Genomic DNA, 23923 nt, shown 5'->3' with positions numbered 1-23923 from the left:
AGGCAATTACATCAGGAACCTTGCACTGGTTCATTCACTCTTGATTTGTGTGGTTTAATAAGTAAGACACAAGAAAGCACATCGATCGCACAGTAGGATGATAAAATGCTTTTTAAGTCATCTATATAAGAAGAGCTGGTTCTGTGATTTGGGAAGAGTATTTACTATTAGAGCTGAAACAATTCCTCAATTGGCAACCTTTCCTAATTTGCCAAACACAAAAATGCTCAAAAAGTTCCTTGATGTCCTGCTTTTCTGTTTTATGTCATTGCAAATTCAATATTCTTTGGATTTAAACTGTTGGTTGAACAAAACAAGACATTAGATGATGATATCTTGGACTCTGATTGACGTTTTTCATTATTTTCACTTAATTACAACCACCACAACAACCAAAATAAACTGATAATGAAAATAATTAATTGCAAACCTATTTACAATAAAATGTAAGCCTAGTGAACATCATTAATTCTATTTTATATACAATCACGCACTCATCGTCAGCTGCGTTTTACAGTTTTATTAGAACAAGCACTATGTAGCAGCAGTGTACAGTGTTCATGGAAAGATATGTACTTTGTTAAAATTGCACTTTAGAAGGTACCCATTAGGAAATCGATTGGAAAGAAACTGAGCTGACATAGTGCTTAGTAATACATGTCAGTTCAAAACAACAAAAAAACCAAAACATGTGAGTCCAATTGAGAAAACAAAACCTTTTTTTGTAAGGCATCTGCAACATTCATTGGCAGGCTATGTTGTCTAGACATGCAGGTAGAAGAATGGATGAACTTGACGTTGGGGTCATGATGATCTACAGTATAACCTACATGGTAATGAAACAAAGCATGATTTTTTTTTTTTTTCATGTACGATACCACACACGAGCAACGCAGTGCCCCTCTCCTCCACACACAACTGCAAATCACATCGTCCACTGATGGGACAGAAAACAGATTTTTGCTCTTAGTGACCCATCTTCTTAAATGTGCTGTATTTACAGTGATCACCAAAAACACATCGGTTACATGTCGGGAGCAGCGGAGCAGTGCAGAACATCTTGTAACACTGCAAGCTTTTTACAGTCAGATTAAACCATATTTTCCCTTATCCAAGTGTCAAAGACCTCTCCCTCCAAAACATTTATCTGTCTCCGTCTACTTTATCATCTGCAGGCAGGTGGAGACTGGAGAATGTTCAGGATTTTACTTGAATTAATGGCATACCTTCTTCTTGGCATGTGGATTCTCATCAGTAGTGTGTTTGTGAAGCATTAATAAATGCATTAAGGCACAGCAAGTGAGACTGACACTGATAAGTTGTAGCATTGAATTTGTGAACGGGGGAATAAAATTATAAGTACATTTATTTTAAAAAAACCCAACAACAACCAAGGGATATGGATGCAAAGCAGTACTGCCTTTTTTTTTTTTTGGTTTGTAATCTACAGTACCATGTGAACAGTGCACACAAGATGGATTTGCTTCACATAGTTCTACATATTTATATTCACTCTTTTTTTTGTCCCTTCAGTGTCCTCACCCCGCAGTCCTGATCGTAGGGGTATTAAATGAAAAGTGCCCTCGTACTTGTGGATAATGTGTGACTACTTTCGAGTGTTGGGGTTGATTTCAATCAAAGGCCCCTGTGTTTATATTTTCTTACTCTGTAACAAAAAAGGGGGACACCGGTTAAAACATTAAAGCTAATCTGCTTTGCAATAAATATACAAACTTCAAATAAGTTACTGGCGCTTTGCAGAAGCCTGCATCATAGCAGTAAACTCTCTGAGGAATCAGACCCGTTTAAAAATATCATGTTTGGCTTCAACGTCTTAAAAACATTCAGAATAAAAAGAGGCAGATTCTGTTCCTGAAGCTGCATTTTCACAGAGCGATCTGCAGGTGGCTCTGGTGTTTCATGATGGACTGAATATATGGACTGTTCACATAATTAACTGATTAATTAATCAGAAGATGATTGATTAATTAACAATGGAAGTCATTTATCAAGAAAAAATACCAAAACTTGCTGGTAATAGCGTCATAAATGATGAGAGTTTCTTTGTTTTATATCATACTTTTTTGTGTGTAGTGCTAATCAGTCGAAGGATGTACATTTGATGATGTTACTTTGGGATTTGGTGAATTGTGATGGCAATTTGGGATTCATTTAGACAGAAAACTGATGAATTCATTAATCCAATAATGATTGTTGTTGCTTTTTAGCGTTGTGGCTGGATCTGGATGAGTGTTTGGCCTCCTACTGAAGATATGTGACTGTTTATCACCTGTACTGTAGTTTAAATAGCCCTAAATCACAAAATACTCTCAGGGGTTTACAATCTTTACGCCCTCTATTCTTAGACTTTAAGTTGTGTCAGATGATTTTCCGAGAGTCTGTTTTTTGACTGAGACCAAGGCAGTTCTCTGTATTACGTTCGTGCAGGAGGACAGACTGAAAGTTTGCCCACTATATATGGGAGGGGAGTGTATGTATTTATGTAACCATGTGATTCAGAGTAGCTGGTTTCATCTTACTGTGCCTAAAATAAGACTGTGGGGGCAGGGGCGGGCTGGTGATAGTAAGAGGACTTGACCTGGTGTCATGGGGTGAAGTATTTACACTGAGACACAGAATCCCACTGTGACTAAGAACTGAACTTTACGGATGTGTTTGACATATGTGTGTTGACAGCTTTAAAAAAAAAAAATCTATAGAGAGGTGTGTAGGTTTGGAGGATGGGGGTCCTCCTATTCCTTCTAAAGATGCCAAAATTCATTGACAGTAGTCAAGACGACTTAAACGAGTTGCTTCCAGAGAGAGAGTACTCCTACCACAAAGATTCAACAGTATTAAAAGGCAAAAATAAATAAAATCTGCCAATTCACATAATACTTTTTCACTAAATTCTGAGTCCCAAGATATTTTATAAAAATACCTCTTTTTTTTCTACAACATTGATGATATAGTAAATACGGCCTAATGCCAGTGAAAGCTGCTCTCTAAACATGCACGGTAGGTAATCAAAATGTCTACTTCATAGATTAGTCTAACCCGACGGCTGTCAGAAATCAAATGGCTCCAACAAAAAAAAGCTCTAAATCACATGACTTGTATGGGTGTCTTTTTAAGGCAAGGACATACTCAGAAGTCAAAGGAGCTGAGGAAAGATCTACGTATGAGTGGTGTGATTGTTGCCCTGACAACCCAACTTCAACAAGCACAATGAAGGAGATCCTAGAAGTTGTTTCCATGGACGGATGACCATGTGGCAACGGGGGGTTGCTGGGCATCGGGCAGTCCCTCAGCTCTGCAGTCGCTCATATCCATGCACACGGATGTTTTATCGTTAACATGTTTCTCTTTAACACCTTGTTGTGCATAGGTAACCGCCTTCATGTCTGCAATGACTACATGATGTACAGAGCAATCCGTGTGCTACCACAGGTTCACTGTAGGTTCCATGTTGATGAAGCCGGGGTTTTTGCGGAGCTCCCAGTACGTGTTGTTGGAGACCCATCTCTCCCTGTGATTGGCATCGACCACTTTCCTGGAAGAAAAGACGGAGAAGGGGGTGGTTGTTACTGATAAAAAATGTCCTTGTCATTCACATAGAAATGAAGACATGAACTGGCTGATGTTATCTCGGCTGTGGCAAGATGTATTAACAAAGTGACAGAAAACATGCAAATGCCATACCCACACATTAAAAAAAAAATTAATAGTTTTTGGGGTCAAATAATTCAGTCAATGAATACACTTTTTTCACATTTTATAGAGAATTTAGTAATAAAACGGTATATTTACATTGTTAACCAAATTCAGGTGTTTTTATTTCCCTGGTTTACTTCCTAATTTATTGTGAACACTTTGCAAGTATTTTGCTTTTGATCTATTTTTCTATTAATCATTGATTTCCATTCTTAAGTTTAATAATAAACTCTTTAGACTGCCTGTGGGAGAGGCAGAAGTATTGAGATACAAATGGATGATCAAGAGTGTACATCTTGGCTCCTGGTGTCTGTGCTTACTTGAAAAAGCGTGGCTCCTGTTTGATGTTGTTCTCGTCGTTACACTTCCTCCTAGTCCTCTGCAGGTCCTCGATACGCTGCTTATCTGAGGACGCCATCTCCAAGTTCCCTTCTTCCAGATGCCTGTGTGAACCAAACGACCCCTCTCAGTAAAAACATACAGTATGTCAGGTTGTCATAAAGCATAACTTTTATTATGCAGAACATCTCAATCTCTACTAACAGAAGATTAACTGATGTTACAATCCTGTTTACCACTGTTTTTTCACTCGATGGTGGTAATGTTCTCTGTCAGCTGGTCGTGTGTTTGTTGGTGGGGATGTGATGCTGTACCTTTGATCGGGCCTAAATCGGGCATCTGTTCGTGGCAGGACATCTTTCAGCTCGGGGCAAAGCTCATTCAGTTCAATGGCGAATCTGGTGAAGCCGTAGTACAGCTCATAGTCTGTGGGCATGGAGCCTGATGAAGAAAGAATAATGAGCAAAAATATAAACATTTAAAAGTCAACATTGTTTGATCTAAAGATCCTTTACCTTATTTACTAAAATGTGCCAGGGAGCAATATCTATCTTCCCTGATGTAGTTCTGTATTTTTCATCTATGTGCCATTCACTTCCAATCATTTCACTGTGTTTTTTTAAAACTTACACCAGTTAAAAGTCTTATGTGAAAGGTTGGATGAGGAACCGATGCCTACCTGGCCTCCAAATACATTTGGCAGAAGGTGGGACGCCACAGTAAAGGCCCTCATGCCATTTTCCAAAAAGCCTGTGGATCACTTTCCCCTCCTGATCCATCACAAATCCTTGGACCTCGTTCACATTAGAACTCCAGTAGTTTCCCTAAAAGACAAACACTGCAAAATCAGCTTTGACTATGTTAGAAATGTGCAGTTATAGTAAATCAGTCCTGACCAACAGGTATCACTGAGTCCTGCTGTTTTACCTTGACAAATGTAAGTTTGCAGAGGCAGGCGCTGCTCTTTGTGTTTCTAATAGTGATCTCCCCGTAGTGTTCGATCCACCGTCGTCCACTCAGGATGTTGTGCACACAGGTGGTGACTTTGTTCCATTCATACTGATCTCCAAACCTGGAAAGACACAATAATAACATAAACCCAGATGATAACTGTCCTGGAAATCTTCATGAATGTACAAATACGTAACATACATACATAATAATATGTGACACCTTGTTCTGTCCGAGATAGATAGGAAAATACAGATTGATTAACAGAAAAAAAAAAATCTTGATCTTTTTTTTTTTTTTAAATAGCACCAGATTTTCAACATATTGTGTGATAAAAATAGTTGTGCCCCTCTCTAAACCTCCCCATCACAAGCATTAATTGCAGGCTAGAACTCCTTATAGATTCCTCTGGCCCACATCAGCATGCATTAGACATTTGTATTCAGGATGAGGGAGCAGACAAGGTCTCAGTCCTTTCTAAAGGACATTATGAAGGACAGAAAACTACTTTAGAGAGAGGAGACGTCAAGGTTTCACAATTTCTGCTTGGTCAAACGTTTAATGGGACAGTATAGATAGAAACACGACTAACATACCACTTGAGTATTTATTTTCAGAAATTTTAAACATGGATATTTCTCTTTTTTTAATGTGATCACTGATAAAACACAATCCACTGATTTAGAAGAAATTTCAGTGACACATTGAGTAAATATAAGATGTATGGGATATTGAAACTCGCCAAATAAGATGACTGCAGGGATAAAACCTATGATTTCAGATATGAAGTTCGAGTTACCTGGGAATCATGAGATTCACGGTGCCGACTGGTAATATCTCCATTGATTTCCCCCAGAATTTGTTTTTCCATCTTACATCTGAAAAATTCAAGAACAATACGCTGAACCTTCACATTCCTTCATTTTTTCTCAAATGTTAAGAAATTTACTTTAAATCTATTCAAATTCATCTGGATATTAAAGAGGTTAATTGAGATGTGTTGGCTCTCTCCAATGAGAGTTCCCAAGTAGAAAATCCCTCACTAATTAGGTATGTAACCTACCTTGCCAGAAGGTGAAGTTCTTCGACTCGCAGTGGCAGGCGGAGATGGGAGGGTGGTGGCTCACCTGGGAGAAAAGATAAAAAAAATACAGTCTGACAGCTGTTGTTGTTGAAATTACACATCATATAAATGTCTTTCAGTCTCCAAACAGAGAACATGATGCAAGACATGCAACAAAACAGTGAGTTCACTGCACAGCTGAAAAGCAATAAGTGGATTAGTGGGTCAACAGAAAATTACATAGCATCTTGTATCTTAATTATTTTACAGTCATTTCACAAGTGCAGCTCTCTTGATGTGAATATTTTCTGCATTTTCTGTCTTAAATGATCATGAACAAGATATTTTAGGCTTAAACTGTTGGTCAGACAAAACAAGTGATTGAAAAATTTGCACCATCTTCAGGCGAATGTAATGGGTATTTTTCACTATTTCACATCTTATAGACAAAACAGTTACTTGATTAATTCTAAAAAGTAATTAGTATACTTAAAATAATCTTTAGTTGCAGCCCTAGTTTACTGTACACCAAAGTTATCCAGTGTGCGGTCTTGAAAAGTTCAGTGAAATGCGCCTTTAGATTGTGCGACAGCAACAATCGTGTAAATTAATTGCATGTCACAGTGTGCGAGATGCCTGTAGTAAAATCTTGGTTACAATCTGTGTCAGACTGTATCAGTTTGAGAGTTTGAGGCTGTCAGATTGTGTGCTGTAAGGTGAATCTCAGCGCTACGATGTAAATAGATAAAAGTGTATCAAAGCAGAGGCGCGTCTTCAGCTTGTATCATCCATTTGTGCTGCTCTGAAGTTTTGAAAATGCGGCAAAGTGACAGAGTTCTTCATCGTTTCACCACCATCATTATGTTATCTGTGTGTTGCCAGTTCTCCTCATATTAAGGAGACTGAGAATGTGTTCTACCCCTGAACTCCCTAACACTTACAAAATGTCACAGCAGCCAGTGTATTCTGTGTCATTTCATGTTGTATTCTGATTGGTCTCACATTTGTCGACTTTCATCTCAGACAGCCTTAAAAAGGGGCCTTAAAAGATGTTACAACAGCAATGTGAATGTGTGTGTGACATGATTTCTATGAGGAGAGGAGGAGATATACTGTATATAAACTCCCTCATTTGTACTGTTAGTAGTTACTCAGTTCAACCAAAAACAATACTGCAGTTATTTCTTTATAAACCAGAGATATATTGCATGATCAAAAACTGCAGTTTGCAAGCTCAAGAGTGAACTGTGAAGCTCAATTTCTAAGCCAATGTGGAGTTGAAGTGCTTAAAAGACAGTTTCCGTGACACCTGGTCAAAATCCATCGGCTAATATAGATCATAGGATATGATTGAAAGCTTCAACAGCCATTAAATGGAGCCTGTGGTGACATTATTTCGTCAGCTTTTGTTGTCATGGTCAGGAGTGAGCTTTGATTATTTACTCTTGTGTTGTCCATCTTAACAAATATACTGTAAAAGATCCAATTATCCGATTATCTGACAAAAAGGAAAAATTAGAAGAAGTACAAGAAAATACGGGTGTATAAAATGCATGAAATATCACTAATAATCACAACATAATCTATGCTCAAATGTACCTGTTCAGAGAAAAAACAGAAGCCCTTGTCTTCTCGAATACATTCATAAGTCTCTCCGAGTAGCGGGTTGAATGGCTTACTTCCTGCTCTGTAGTAAGTGGATGAGTAGCCTGAGATGGCAAAAGCAGCAACGAGAACCTGTCAGAGAGTCAGAACAACACAGCCAACATAAACAAGAGGATTAGCGGGCTCATATTAACAGGCTTTGTCACGAATAAGCTGAACATTAGTATGCACTGGGTGCTATCAAAAGGTAAGAAGACGGATAAAAATAGGAGGATGCAAGGTCGACAGCTGCACTGGAGCGTACTGCCAACTCGCAGCTACCCCTCTGAGTGAGAGATTATTTACGTTAGCTTGTCACCTCACATATCAACAAACAACACGTATGGAAAACATAAAAACACAGCAGAAACTTAAGATGTTAAGTCTGAGATTCAACTTGCAAATCCTCAGCCGCAGATTCCACTCTCGAAATCTGCTCCACAGAAGTGAACGTGCTTCATGAAGAGCAGTTAAGGGGGGGGGGGGGTATTATGTTCTTCAGATCTAATACCTCACATGACTAACATTTGAGCTGACAGAGTACTTGTGACTGACCATGCGTTCAAAGGGATCCTCGGTCTCAGCAGCCTTATCCAGCAGTTCGCTGTACTCTAGTTCCTCACACATGCGCTGCAGGGTGTTGAGAGGTTCGTTGAGCTCCACGGGCATGGACACTTTGGACAGGTCCTTGCCGATGTTGTTTCGCAAGATGTTCCAGAGGTTGATGTTGCTGGTGTCAGGACAGGGCGCCGGCAGGCAGGTACGCCGCCCGTTACGGAAGGAACAGCCAGCAAAGTCTCCATTGGCCACTGTGAAGAGATTACACTTCATAACTGCCCATACGTGCTACAAAATGATCCGTACAAGTTACTGCAGTTCTAACATAAAATAAATAAAACATTGTAATAATATTACAAATTTTATTATACAATTTACTGTATATTATAGAGCATTTTCAAAACCCAGGTTACTAAGTGCCTCACAGAAAGCAGCAAATTAAAATCAATGAGTTATAAAATAAAATCTAGTATAATAAGATGGAAAATGTTTAGTTAATAAAAAAACATTAACTGGACCAGAATAAGAAACCAATTACAGTCATGTAAAATAAAAGAACTAAAGATGCCATTCAAGTAAAATAAGGATAAGCACTCTGATAGAAAAGATGATCCTGAAGACGATCCCGATTCAGCCAGCCTTAAAAAAATCCAAGAAAAATCCAAAAAAATGACAAAAATGATTGTGTGAAAAAGGGAGAAGCTCAAACCCTGCTTAATTGTCATTTCCACACGCCTGGACAATCACTGTGTGAAGTTGGTGTGAGTGTCAGTTTCTGAAAGTAACGTATTAAATTGGCGAATCCAGTATCTGAAAGGTGCTGGATTAGGAGGTTTTAGATGCTGCTGTACCACTCAAAAAGCACTTTGGTTGAAATACACTGACACCTTTATTCCCTCGCTACAAAGGCTCTTTCCCCTTGAGAAGCAGCTTTCTTGCTTGTTCGCAGTCTGGCATTTCCTGACTGAATTTTTTTTTTTTTTTTTTTGGCTCTCATAAAGAGCCAATAGAAGCTGATAGCTCTGCACAAACTTGTTGCAGTAGGTCATTCTTCAGAGCATCAAAAAGACTGTAATGACAGCTTGTCCACATAAAAAATGTGCAGTACATGTATTCAGACTTTTTTCTTTCTTTCATTACTTACATTTTATTACATACTTAAATTTTTAAGCAATCCCTAAAAAAAATGAAAACCAGCTCAGAACTTTTTCCAGACACCTCAGACTTGTACAAGAACATACAATAAGTATTTTCATGATGATGACATACTATCTAACCCTGTGTGGTATGTGACAGAGATGGAGGAGAGATATATCATCTCTCCTCACATAGATAGCTTTCATAAAGCCAGAGAGAAGCCCTTGGCACAGAGAAGCCCTGCAAAGTCAACTGCCTCAGCCACGCTGATAAATTAGCTTGCCAGTACTGTACCAGTGTGTGTGTGTATGTGTGTGTGCGCGCATGCGTGGACGTTTAAGAAGAGGCACGGATAATCCACTGAGTGGGATCTCCTCCTACATGAATTTTGCCCTTTTTCTAACAGAAAATTACAGATGCTTCGTGTAGGTTAGTGATGGTGCAGAATCAGACCTACTTTGTCTGGAGACGTTATCAGTCACACTGGCGTTGTCCTCCGAAATGTTATCGCTCACATCACTGACATATGACTCATCGTCTGAGCCCTGCAAGGGGAACAGGTACGGAGCGGAGTGAGTCAGTGCAATAGAGTACAACACAGTTTCTGATTGAGTAGCAGACAGCTTTAGCCACACACATGCACACACGCTTGCTGCAGTTTGCCAGTGGCTAACAAACTGCAGCAGTCGCCAGCTATCTGTCCCACTGCAGTAATCATAAGATGAGACACTGCAGCATTTTCATGCTTTATATATAGCAAACACAATGAGGCCATTGACGCTGCCAAAGAGGAGTGTAGTGTGGCCACTTGCTGTAATGGCTTCCATTACAGTGGCCTATTGCTGGTGAGGGTTTGGCCGACAGTGGGTGTGAATGAGCTGCTTTTCGAGCTACAGGATGGGGTTTGATGAATTTCCTTGGTGAGTAATCCTTCAGCATGGCTCAGTCTATGCCTGGGGAGCCATAATCCTTAATGGCTCCTCAGAGACTGCATATATTTGGAGCTGGCTGTTCAGAGCAGGCAGAAATGATTGTTTTGAGTGATGGACTAAACTGCCTTCTTAAACAAAGCAAAATGCTACAAATCCTGAGATACAAAAGAGGAGTGTTATAATTCTAGGATACAACTGAACCCAAACTAGGATTTAGACCTCAGGGCAGATTGAAAAGGGGTGCTCCTGTCTGCTTTTGTTTGACTTTTTCATTATATGCTACCTTAACCTCTCATGGAGCTCTCATTAAAAGGTAATTCCAGTATTGTTCAGCCATAATGCTGCTGCAGGTGGCTAATTACTGTGTTAACTATCTTTATCAGACACTTACAATACCAATCTGAGCCTGTCAGAGTGGCTAAAACAAGGCACTAATGTCCCCATTAGTCACTTAGACCCCAAATGATGGGAAAATAGAGTCCAGGTTGAAAAATACCCAGATTACCCTTTAATTGCTGACTGACTCCAGCTCCACCACAGTGATGTTTAACTCCAGGGTTTCCCACAGCACTTTACAGTTAAGGCGGCCGCCTTAGCAACACACGCCTGCCGCCTTAACTAACGTCTTAAAAAAATAAAAAATAAAAAACAAAAATAAATATATATATATATATATATATATATATATATGATCAGGGCCTTGCAGGTATTGTGCACAATTTAATTGATTCCCGCAAATCCAACACTTATATTCCCGCCCACATTTACAGCGATGTATATTAATGTTCAACCAACGTCTGCAGCGGTGTTTACTGCAGGACGACTGGCCGGAACCTCTATGTCCGACTGTCTGACTTCGACCCTGAACACACCTGTAGCTGTCGCTGTACCTCCCGCTAGCATAACACAGACACGCTAACAGTGATATTAAGTTTAAGGAAACAAACACAGACCGCTGGTTAAAACATAAATCTACATCATCTGAGGCAGAACCTGCTCAGAAAAACTAATGAAAACAGCGCCATGTGATGTCATCATTAACAACGTTAATCCTCAGACAGGTAACTGTGACGTTACTATAGCAACACGTTTCAGGCTTTCTCATTCAGCAGTCCTGAAGAGAGAGAGTGAGGCAGATTCAACAAAAACGTGATGCTACTGAAGCTGAATATCACTACTTAACTGTATAATACTATATAACTTGTAATTACTATAAAATATAGTTCAGAGAATAAGTTAACTATATAAGATAGACTCACTGGCCTAACCTGTGCAATCTAATTTAATCCAATACAGCATACTGCTATAAATTCTACATTTATGAAGCTTATACTACATTTTTTAACAAGAAGGTGAAAATTCTGCTTTATTTTCATTATTGAGTGATTGTGGTGTATTAGGATGCATTATATTGAATGGTGTTCTTAATATTTTGTCCATTCCATCAACATACATGAGGAGGGCAAAATATTAGGAACACCTTTCAATATAATGCACCCAAGTACACCACCACCTCTTAGTACGACCTCAGTAATAAACTAAGTGGAATTATCACATTTTTGACAATGTCAACAAAAACTAAAAATGTACCCCCCCCCCACGTCTCACTGCTCCCCACCACCTTAACTAACACATTTTCTGTGGGAAACCCTGAACTCCCTCCCTCGATCCACTTCCTCATTGTTCATGACATAATTTTTCAAAAATTCAGCAGCCACTTCCCCCCGTTATACCTCATTCTCTGATGAGCTGGCTGACAGAAGCACTTCCTGGGCATCAAAGAACTCGGAGACAGACTCCGACATGGAGAGTCGGCTCTCATTAGAGGCCTGCTGAGTCAGAGGGATCCCCATCTGTTCCACAGCCTGCGGGCAAACACATGTAAACGCATGAGACCTTCACTGTTCCTTGCTATGACGACAGGTTTAAGAACCAAAAGGTGCCTGAGCAAAAACAAACAGCTTAAGAAGACAACACAGCGTTCATTTTATAGCAGGTGTATCCTTGCCAGAGGGTGAGCTCCCATCCATTTCTAATTAGCTATTTCTTCCATTAACCTTGATGTCAGTTTCTGCATAGAATAATGATCCTTTAAGCTCACCTGCCAGCGCGTACTGGAAAACCCATCAATCTATAATGACAGGAATCAATAGTGCAATTGACAAACGCAGGACGCAAACTCTATGACTACCTGGACAGCCTTGGAGTCTGCTGTTTTATCAATGTAGCAGTCAGATATTAGTACTGTCAGCGACAGACTGACCACAGTAACCTACCTCATCAGTCGAGATGATGTTCACACTGACAACTTGTTCTGTCAGGACTGATTCAGAGTGGATGCGGTTGAGTCTGGTTCGAAGTTCTGCGTTTTGGGACAGGGCCTGAGTAATTAAAAAAAACGTATTAATTTGCTTTCTCATGTAAAGCTCCACCACATTTGGGTGACATTTTTAATTAGTCTTGGGACAAAAGTAAAGTAAATGCAACACTCATCCACAGTATTATACTTTGTTGTTATACTCTATGCTACAATGAACTTGTTAACAAACAGTTGCCTATTTACATATCCAGCAGATACTGAGCAAAATTAGCACTGATATGAAGTTATCTGGAGTTATATCTGGCTACCTGGTGAATCTAAGTCCAATAGTCACTCTCTTTTAGCTCTGTTTTTGGTCTCCACCAAATCCTGAGGGAAATATTTGGCTCTTTAGTTGCTAAATGCTCCATTATGTTCACATGCTAGTTGCTGAGTGTTTGCTGTTTGGTGCTGAAAAAGAGCTGAAAGACATTAAAATGGTGCCCAGAGCCAAGGAGAACTGCAGAGTCAGTGATAATTCTCTGTGTGTTCATCACTATGATTGACCATTTTCACATAGAAGAAGTCATCGTTGTGATCCATTGTAAATGTACAAATATTCATTATAGTATGCTTTAAGTTTGTGTATACATGTGAAATAAAATGTCAAAAAGACAAAGTTGATTAACTTCCCTCAGGGATTAAAATGCATGACACCAGCAGCTGTAGCCATGACAACCATGACTGAGCATGACCTCCAGCCTGTGACAACATTGTCACACAAATATCCAATTAGGAACAAAGCAGCGATAAAGCAGCAGAAACAATTTACCAAAATGATGTCAACTGTTAGCAGAGGAACAATCCAATTAAATCACTGGGGTAGAGACAGCCCTAAGGAGGAGAGTTAATGAACTGCACGGCACATTTCTCTCTCTCACCAATTAATATGGGAAAAGATGATTGGACTTTTCACGACTCACTTGCCTCTGCTCTCGTCTCCACACATCATCTTTTTTTAAATTGTGATTACTGTAACTGCTCAAAATAAACTTGAGCTTGTGCGTCTCATCATCAACACATCGTATAACACAACAACTACAAAATGTGTGTGAGTTCACAGACACATTAATTATATGTTAAGACAGCATCATGCTTAGCACTTATAATTTAAAAGGGTTAAATATGTCCAATAAAGATTCAGATTGAATAAATCTAAGATTAAAGAGAAAGAGGCATCATGAGTAGACAACTCATTACCTGTGACAGAGACTTCCTGAGAGAGTTGATCTGGGTTGACTGGTCTGACTGCTCCTGGTCACACAGAATCTGTTTGATCTTTTCTTTCTCTATAGCCACTGTGTTGAAGGACGACTTCAGCAGAGAGTGGACTGCAAAGAGATGAGACAAATAGAAATAATTATCCTTCCCCACTCCCACAGTATTTCTCAGTTGCTATGGCTCAGTCTGCAAATGGAAATGGTTAGTACAGTCATCTTCAGTTGACCCAGTGGTGCATTGAGTTAGCCTTCTTGACTTTTTGGTGTATTGGTGTCTTTGTTTTAATTTGCAAAATATTCCAGATATCCTTTGTGACCCATAAATGTTTAATCAATTTCTGTAATAAGATATTGCAGCAGATGAATCTTGAAATTCAATTATACTCAATATCAGTTTCATAGACTAGCCTGTCCTGACTTAAGCAATGACAAAGGTAGATTTAATTTTTGTGCTGACACATGACGCAGGTTAAATGTTTTGAGTGAGTGACGACCTTTTGCAGGATGTTGTGTTGCACAATATTTATTGATGTGGTGATTGCTCTCAGTTCTTCAGAAAAACGTCTTTAGCTGAGGTTAGGATAACACTGTACTTACTAAATTAATTGCTATGGATATGGTAACATGGTGAGATTGATGGATGGATTGGGTGGGGGGATCAGTACTAAATCCAGACTCTCTGAACTATTATATTTGGAAGTAAAATAAAATAAATTAAATCCAAGTTGTGACAAACCAGAATAATTAAACTAATAACCCCTGAAGCCTGCAGCCATGCATGCTGCCTGCTTACCTTTCTGGGCAATGGTGCAGAATTCCTCCTGAAGTTTAATGTAGTCACTGGCGCAGTCTACGCTGTCTGTCAGCCGTGAAACAGGGGGCTGAAAGTCCACCAGCTCTGCACACAGGTTGGGGTTGGATGAGTGGAGGCGGATGGGGGACATGCTGGCAGAGAGAGGGACCTGGAGAGAGATCACGACCACAGAGGACAGCTGTCAATCAACTGGGAGGCACAGTAATGTTGGTGTTGTGTGTCTGACCAAGAACCAGTATATACTGTAATAGTACCATTGACCATTTAGTCATCTGATATGTCACTGGAAATGTATTGACCTCACACAACTTTATCACCATACAGGAGGTCCAGTTTTCTTTGACTTGTTACCTCTAGTGCCCCAGAAGGTAGAATATTAAGGATGCTTTATATTATATAATGTATTTGTTCATTAAAGAAAAGTGTTTAAAACTCCCTTCAGCATGGTGATGGATTTAAAGAAAAGCTTCAAGTACATGAAAAGTGTCTGAAAGCACATTTCAAATCTTTTCAGGAAGCACAGATGAATGTGTTAAGCAAAATAAGGGTAAATTAGTAAAAATAAAATAAAATACTGAGGCCATGACAACAACACACAAGTGCCAGCTGAACAACAAATAAAAGAACAAAAAAAACACATTTTGTCCCAACTGTGTATGTGTGATGTGAAAACTTCTCTTAAATGAGGTGAAGAAAGCAGTCAAATTACACTTTACGTTTAATTTTTGCTCAAGAGCACTTTAACTAGACATAAAAGCTCATAGACGAGTTTGAATCACTGAGAGTTACTGCAAAAATCCTGTGTGTGTGTGTGTTTGAGTTGTGGAAATCTTGAGAGAGGTACCTGAAGCTGGAATTTTGGATCTTTGCCGACACTTTTTGTTCGCCATCTTCTGTTCAAGCGCTTTTCTTTCTTTGACAATTCTACACAATTGGTCTATGTGGCACACGTGGATCAGAATATGCAAAGGTGTGGTTAATAGGACAAACACATCACAAATACATAAAGCAAATGTTAGCACACACACAATTGATTGCAGTGAAATGACAAAAATAGATGACATTCCCCAAAAATGAGTTGCAAACAAAATTTAGAGGCAAATGGAGTGTGCGGTGTTAAAAAAATCAGTTTTTCAGTCCAAAAAATAAAATGTTATAGATTCTGATCAGTTAGAGGAGTGGGCAGATGTTTTGAAAGCATCGCTGAATCCTAATGAGAGTGAATGCTAAGGTTTTAAAAGACTGCACTTTTCTTAGACTGACACACCTCAATCATTACCTGAGTAATAACAGCTACAGACCACCTCCACACACACACACACGCACTGCAGATAGAAACCTGTAAATGAAACAGTAATTGAATTGCCTCCCCTGCTATCTGAATAGCATGTAGGTGTTTGTGTGTGTGTTTAACCTGCATATCTGTGAAGTTGGGCGCTGACTGTGTCCTTTGTAGAATCTCCAGACTCTGCAGTAGCCGGCTTAGCTCGGTCAGATTGGACTGGCATCGTGCAAGCTCTGAAAAATGAAATTCACACCCACGCGAACACATTCAGTGTTACAGCATGTGTCATGAAATGGTCATCAATACACCTCATGGTTTGAAAGACTTATTGTAAAGCCTGAGGCGTGATTTAATCCTCCCCTTTGTGAAATCAGATTTGTTCCAGGCATATGAAGGAAAACTGTCCTCACCCTCTGCACATTTGTCCATTTCCTCTGATTCCTGCAGCCAAGCTACCACCTTGCTCTGGCCGTTACTGTAGGAAGCAGGCAGGCTGCTGTTGCTGCTGTTATTGGGGACCACCGGCTGCCACGGCAAGCTGCTGGGCTTGGCCTGCTGTACAGTGATATGAGAATAGACACAGAATTTATTTAGTAGTAACTTTGCAGTAACATGCGTAACACATGAAAGTTGGACTATAGATGTTTCTTCAATAAAGTTTAATAAAATAAAGTCCCTTTCCACTCAAAAATGTGCTTTGTTTATTGGTAATTAGTTGTTTGAGCTTTATGCATAGTTTGACACTAGAGGGCTGTTTTCACATTCATCTGATGAAGGGGAAAAGTTCCTTTGCACCAACTTTAAATCTCAGTTTAAGAACGTGTATCTACAAACAGGATTTGTGACATCAAACTGGTTTAGAGCCAATCACAGGCCAGTATGCAATTTACATATGTTTGACGTGGAAACTTGAAGCCTCCAGTGCACATACACTGAGAATGGACTTTTCAAGGAGGTGAAAGACATCTTGTGTCCTGTAGTTGAATTAGTTACTATAAATAATATTTGCATATTCCTAGGACCTGGAATTTTTAATGTGGGACAAGGAGAAGCAGTCAATTCAAGGATTTTGCCCACCTACAATAGCTGAAGTGTAACTATTGAGCAGACTGGCTGTTTTCTGTAACTCTGTCACTGCATTAAACTGCATGAAAGTGCACTGTGCCTTTGATCATTTTAAAATAATAGTACAAAATAAGTTAATGGAATAGAGCAGGTTAAATAAAATGAAGACGTCAAGAATGAGGTGTTTCAATATCTGCAGTTAGGTGTAAGTACAGCTGCTGTGTTGAAGCATTCTTAAGCTTGTGCAGGAGACTTTGAATGTTTTCCTCTCTAAGTCTTTGATGTTGCAGTTAATTCTGACTCTTGGATTTGAGTCTTTCATTTAAGCTGTTCTTCTGAGGGAGCTCATCAGGATGAAGCAGCTGCTCCGAATCTAGATCTGGCCTGTGTGAGGCACAGAGACACACTCCCAGGAGAGCACTTCTGCACTTGCAGCATCTTCACATTTACACACAGTTAGGACACATTGCCAAAGATAAAAGAAGCTTCACACTGAACTGGAAACAGTCTACACAAACTACAATTTATGTTATCTTAATGATCTGGGTGCAATTACCTCACAGCATTACTGCATTAGACAGATATCTGTCTACACATTCACAGCCATTAGTCTAGCAATCAGCCACATAATACAGCAGGCAGATCAGGGCAAAAAACATTGTGGAACACGTGTTTAAATCACATCTACTACAACAATGGTTTTGGCCATCAGTATTTTTATATAAATGTAACTATGAAATTAGTGTAATTGAAGAGAAAACATTGCACACCACAAAGCGATCGGTATAAAGATGTCAGCTGTGGCAGATCACAACCGAACAACAAACTTTTATCTGACCTGACTGCCTGTCATTACTGTGAATGTTCAGCGACTTTTACTTCCTTGCTTCTGGATGATATTTTGGTGCACTATCACAGTTTCCAGTCAAAATCAACGAGGCAAACTGTCATTTCCAATGACATAGCCTTCTTGAATAAGTTACTGCACTCTGCTCAGAGCAGAAAAAGAGAGAGATTACATTTAAGCCCGTAATAGTATAAAAAATAGTCTGACTTCTCTGTTAAGAAAGGTCCATTATTATATTGATTATCATCAAATCTAATGATGCTAAGAAGTAAAAGAGTGCAGTTTCTAATTACGTAAAAGCCAGTTGGAAAATATTTTCTGAATTTAATCATGATTTTCTGGCAATTTGTGAGCACTAAAAAGCACTATGTGGGGGGGGGGGGGGGGGGGGGGGGGGGGAAGCTCACCTTGGCTTCATGTACCACACTGGGGGCAGGTTGGGCTGACTCTATAACAGTTGGTGGAGGAAACGTTCGCATCGTGGCCTCCCGAGGGGATCGCACGATTTCATTCTGGCGGTAAAGCCGGTGATGACGCAACTTGGACACCCAGGCATCAAAGATGTCTTGAGATTTGACCTGAAGAGGAAGAAGACACAGAACTCATCTCTCATCCGCTGACCTTCTGTTTATCAGTACTGTAATGACAATATTGACTCTTTCCCTCAGTGTTACCTTCAGGTGATAGATATGCTCCTCAGTGTCCAGGTCGATGCGACGGGCCCTCTTTTTGATGGACATGACGGAGAGGCCGACATCAATGCTGCCATGCAGTTTGCCTTTCTGGATCTGATGCAGGTGACAGATACACATTTCTTCAGTTTACAGTTAGTCATATTTTTCACACCCTAAAATGTGAGGAAACCAAAGAATCCCCCAAGCTGTTGATCATAACTATAACGTTTCACTCTTAAGACCCTTATCAGACTCTAGAGCTGAAACAAATCAATCAATCAGCCAATATTTTTGTCTTATATGATATTACAGGATAAGCACATGCACATACAGCACTTGTACTGATAATCATTTATGTAATTGAACTTGTACTGAATTGTGGTTAATGAAGTGATCCAAATTGTGTTCTTTGGTTTCTTCGCAATCATCTCTAAGTGCGTCCAATTCTCATTTTTTTTGTCAGTTTAATCTTAGTTTTCAAGTGACAAGGCGTGCTGAAACATTTTGAACATCATGACCCTCACTGCAGATGTTTTTGCTGACTCATTGCCAAGCCAAGCTGATGTCAGGCCAGACTGCCCTGGTTCTGCCTGTGGGTTTAAGTCAGAGTTACTTACATCAATGGGGGACTTGGAGTACTTCAGGATACCATTGTCCAGAACAAAAAAACGCTGCAGAGAAAACATGCGCACACAAAAAAAGTGTTAGTTAAATACGAGGGAGGGCACATATTTAATATAGATCACATCTGAGATCATGTATTTGGAGCTGTTTACTCTAGATTCAACACAAATGCAATGTTGTCTACAGTTTATTCTCTCAATATTAACTGTGGGAGGTTAACACTGTGTGCTCGATGGTGTTGTGCGTCTAAATATGTGAACATCAGGAACTGGTTTCAATTAGCGCTCAAGTGTTTTGAGGAAACAATAGTTAAGCTGATCCTGAAGGCGGTGCCTTCAAAGGAAGTATCCTTTAAGTGCTTTAGACAGAGGCCCAGAGAGGGTAAAGCAAGGTGCATGACAAGGGGAACTTCTTTTAAGCAATAGCACTTTACTGAACAGACTGTTTAACATTCTGGAAGCAAGTGTTAAAGCGTTTTTCCAGCAACAAAAGCTATTGTGCCTACCTTATGCCAGCCTTTCAGGGGCCATTTCCGTTTCTTCAGCATAAAGCCCTCATGTTTATCTGGCCTCTGGACGTTGCTCTGACCAATTTTCAGCCCCTCAATGATTTCCCAGCTGTCTGCCTCCTAGAGAAGAATAAAAATACAACGCTGTGTCAGAACTAATCTACTCACACCATCAGAGTAAGAAGAAAAGAGGAGAAACATTTGCTGTAATAAAATAAAGAAGGTGTTCCTGTCACGTCTGTAATCTGACTGACAGGAAAAGTTGACTCTTCTTTATTCTTTTCGTGTGTACTATGCATTTACAGAAATACTGCCCCATTAAAATTACTCTCGCTCTCTCAGCATTTCCACTCCATTAGCTTTCTCCTGACTTTGCTCTTCCTGCCTCTAGTGGGTCTGTAAATCAAAGTGACGTCTCTGGAGTAGAGGGATGGCAGGGTCAGGCAGGGACAGGTAAGACATCACACCGTTGTCCCACTGTCGGGGAGCGGGAGGGAGCATTGGGAACCACAGGATCACAGCTTGGATGGAAGCAAAGTTGAATGTCTCATAACAGGAAAAGCTCATCCTGCTGTACTGTCCTTACATGACCCATCTGGTTTGTCCCAGCTGAAAATGCTTTCGTTATTACTTTCACTTCAACACACACATTTATTTTAAGTCTAATAGGTTGACTTGTTGATTGACAAAAAAAAGAATCTATGCAGGATGTGTGATTAGTAATTAATTGTTAATAAAGAATGAGAGTCACATCTCTTTCACATGCTTTGGTCCTTAATTAGCACTACATTCCTACTATGATTCTCATTTGAAGATGTATTTATCTGAAGGACAAAGCAAAGCACACAATTTTATGGATTTTTCATATTAGTTAATGGACTACTTGCAGAAAATCCTGACTTAGAGTTTCTTAAAGGGAAACTGACACAGGTGATAGATGTGCTAAATATCAGCTAAATATTCAGCCATAACAGAGTTGGAGAGAGGAGTTCCGGGAGGAGTTTGACGTGTTGGGAGTACAGAGAACGTAACTTATCTCAAAGATTTTTAGTCATGGCTGAATATTACATATATATAACAACCCTTGCGAAATTTCAGAAAGATCAAGCGAAAGGTAAAGAAAAATGTTTATTTCTCTGTCAGGTTCTTTCCGTAATGTTGTCAGCGGAAAAAAAGCACTTTTAGTGGACGTACATTAAAGGTGAACAATTGCCTGTCAGATTACATTACAGCCCATTTTGCAACCGCTGGCTGCAGTGCTCTCGCTCGACACTGGACCGATTTCAAAAGTGGCTGTCCCCATTAGTCACTTAAACACAAGTTTAGAGTGGGTCTACTTTTTGGCTAGCATACCCCTACATTTCCCAGATTGCCTTTAAAGATCCTAAAATGTGCTGAAGTCCAACATAAACACAAACTTTTTTGTCAAAGTTATAATGATATAATGTTTTTTCTCTGTGTTTGTCTTACTGCTTTGAAGTAGTCGGAGCTCAGTTAGTAAAGGTCAATGTACATCTGTGCACTAATCAGGATATAGCAACATTCGGATAAAATCTGATGCTGAAGCTGCCAGGCTGCTGTCAACAAAATCTGATTAAACCACATCTACACAGTACTTGCAGAGTTTTTGATTGTTAAGCACATACTAAATAAAAATGAACTTTCTCTGTTGCTTATCTGTTCAGGTATGGACCCATTCAAGTCCCATATATAGTTAGGCCCCTCTGCACTTAAAATATATGTTTTTCTTTGTGTTCTTTCAGTTGGATGTTTGAGCTTCACTGTGCACAATGATGTATGTGCAGAGTTTGACACCAGAAAGCTTCTTTCACATTCATCAGCTGGAGACTATGAGCAGTACTATAACAACATGCAACTTAAATACAAGTGTGATGTGGAAGCTTGAAGCATCTGGTGTGTATACACTAATAATGGACTTTTCAGAAGTACAGGGCATCTCATGTCCAGCAGTTAAACTTTTGAAATGAAAGATTCCAGAGGGAGACAAAGTCATTGTAAGGATTTTAATTTAAAATAATTGTATTGTTTTTTTAGGAAAAACCATATCAGACTAACATTATTATTCCAACCAGTAAATATAGCAGTATCACAGGACATCAAGAGTTTTTGTATTTGATAAAAAGAGAGAGTGGCAATGTTTCCAAAGCAACAGTACAGTCAATGCAATATGTCTTCTGGCTGCACTGCATAATGGTCTACAGTTTTGTAAACTTTGTTGAAATATCTCAACATGACATGAAGTACTTATTATTAGACAGTTATGATGAAATATATGAAATGTAATGCAATTATAAACAATGCTGCAGAAGGGAGTTAGATTTTTAATTTCATGTGGCAGAGCCTTTACAGCAAAATTCACAGCTTAACATGCACAAGCTTCTCTGCCAAACCAAATATTAGCCTGTGGCTCTTCCCTGCACTGTGTGAAGTCGCAACTGTCCAGACAGCTCCTTTAAGTGTGTGTGATGAGGACACCCGACCTTGGTTTGCAGGGAATTTAACAAAAGGAGACAACAGCTTGTTTAATGTAATGACCAGGCAGACAGATCTGTCCTGTAATGAGGTCATGTTTCTTCAGCGGCTGCACCCCCTGCTTTCAGTGGCCTTGTGTGCAACTGGGGGGGAAGTAGAGTAACGCAACTTCATTTGCAAAATGTTTCTCACCATTCAAAGCAATCATATCTTAAGAGGAAGTGGCTTCCTCATGCTCAAAGCCATTATGTCATTATAAGTTGAACAACTCAACTGTATAATGTGCCATAAAGCCAGTAAAATGATCAATACATCAAGGCTTCTTTATTTAGACCATGACGGCCTTACACATGACAAGAATCCTCCCTAACTGGCAATAACAAGCAGCCGCCTAAAAGAAACCCTTTCCCCACAAACCTGCTGTGTGTTATCTTCATCACAACAAACAGAATTTCAACTGACTCTAAATTGATAAATCAATACTTCACTAAATAAAGAATTGCTTGTGCGATCAATATCGAGTGCACTTTCCTGGGCATTATTTTAAGATCCGAATCAACAGATACCTCCAGAGGAACAGTCCACTCTCTGAGTAAAAACCTGAGTTCATGCCAGCTACTGGTGTATATGGAAATTACCGCTACTGAATTAAGCCTAAGTGATTTCCTGCACTCTGCTCGCGTTCATTGATCTCGCTGCAGAACAATTTAAAGTTGAATGAGCGTGTCGCTCTTGGTAAGGTTACTCCTTTAATGGAGGATTGTTGTGGTAGATTCATTCATGTCTGCTTTTCTGTGTCAAGATTTTAAAAGGTTTGTTCGCTAAGCTTGTTCTTTGATACTGGGTGACTTTTCCTTGATTTCGCTTTTATTTAAATCTGGATAACATTTCCTGCACTTTTTTTTCACGGGGTGCCTTGTAAAAAAAAGACATGTCAGACTCACAAAAAAAGACAGCGAACGGTGAAAGAAGTTGCATAATCCTGATCATCAACTGAATCTATCAAAGAGTCTAACTGTGTCAGTTTCATAAGTCAAGTCTTACAGGATGCAACACCTGCACTGACACTCAGCTCTGTGGAGCTTTTATTACTGCAATAAATCAAACTATTACAGTTAAGGTCTCACTGAGCAAGAGAGAGGACAAATACTCTTCGGGGACACCTTAGGCTAAATCAGCACTATAAATATCAGTACAAGAGCCCACTTCTAATGGCAAGTTTGTCTTACACATCCATGGACACTGATTTACATGTGGAGTAAAAGTGCCTACTGCTGCAGATTGCTGAAATAGGACTGACTGATATTAATCTTAACAGTTTCATGATCTTAAAGAGGTTGCGCTGCGTAGAACAACATGACTAAAATCTAAATTAAAATCTAAACAGTCTCTATCTTTAATCATTTCACTTTATTTACCTTCAGTGTATTTACATTGCAATAAAACATAATGGTGTAATAAAATATAAAAAGCAACTAGAGCTGCAACTCATGATTCGTTTCATTACTTTTAATCATTAATCTTAATTATTTTCAAAATTGTTAATTGTTAAAAATGTCCATTGTAGTTTCCCACAGCCGGAGGTGACGTTTTCAAATGTCTTGTTTTGTCTGACCAGCAACCCACAAACCCAAAGATATTTAAGTTTGCATTATGTAAAACAGAGAAAAACAATAAATCTTCACATTGAGAAGCT

At 39.4% G+C, this 23923-nt stretch overlaps 1 protein-coding gene across 1 annotated transcript in view; it reads right to left on the bottom strand.

The window, feature by feature from the left end:
• Positions 1-505: 505 nt before the first annotated feature.
• osbpl6 (oxysterol binding protein-like 6) overlaps positions 506-23923 on the bottom strand; it is a 39997-nt gene continuing 16579 nt past the window's right edge. Inside the window, exons 3-23 of the mRNA XM_062431962.1 lie at positions 19732-19854; positions 19220-19273; positions 18603-18716; positions 18336-18506; positions 16427-16571; positions 16146-16249; positions 15576-15668; positions 14711-14879; positions 13898-14028; positions 12615-12719; positions 12072-12203; positions 9864-9951; positions 8267-8520; positions 7667-7804; positions 6068-6131; positions 5804-5882; positions 4981-5125; positions 4733-4877; positions 4368-4494; positions 4035-4157; positions 506-3553 (exon numbers count right to left, since the gene is read on the bottom strand). Of these exons, the coding sequence (XP_062287946.1) occupies positions 3442-3553; positions 4035-4157; positions 4368-4494; positions 4733-4877; positions 4981-5125; positions 5804-5882; positions 6068-6131; positions 7667-7804; positions 8267-8520; positions 9864-9951; positions 12072-12203; positions 12615-12719; positions 13898-14028; positions 14711-14879; positions 15576-15668; positions 16146-16249; positions 16427-16571; positions 18336-18506; positions 18603-18716; positions 19220-19273; positions 19732-19854 (2616 nt within the window). The 3' untranslated portion in view covers positions 506-3441. The remainder of the gene's footprint in view (positions 3554-4034; positions 4158-4367; positions 4495-4732; positions 4878-4980; positions 5126-5803; positions 5883-6067; positions 6132-7666; positions 7805-8266; positions 8521-9863; positions 9952-12071; positions 12204-12614; positions 12720-13897; positions 14029-14710; positions 14880-15575; positions 15669-16145; positions 16250-16426; positions 16572-18335; positions 18507-18602; positions 18717-19219; positions 19274-19731; positions 19855-23923) is intronic.

The sequence above is a fragment of the Scomber scombrus genome, chromosome 13, assembly GCF_963691925.1.
Source record: "Scomber scombrus chromosome 13, fScoSco1.1, whole genome shotgun sequence".
In the NCBI taxonomy this organism is placed as follows: domain Eukaryota; kingdom Metazoa; phylum Chordata; class Actinopteri; order Scombriformes; family Scombridae; genus Scomber; species Scomber scombrus.
The sequence above is the reverse complement of the archived record's forward strand: the minus strand, read 5'-3'. Positions and strand labels throughout refer to the sequence as shown.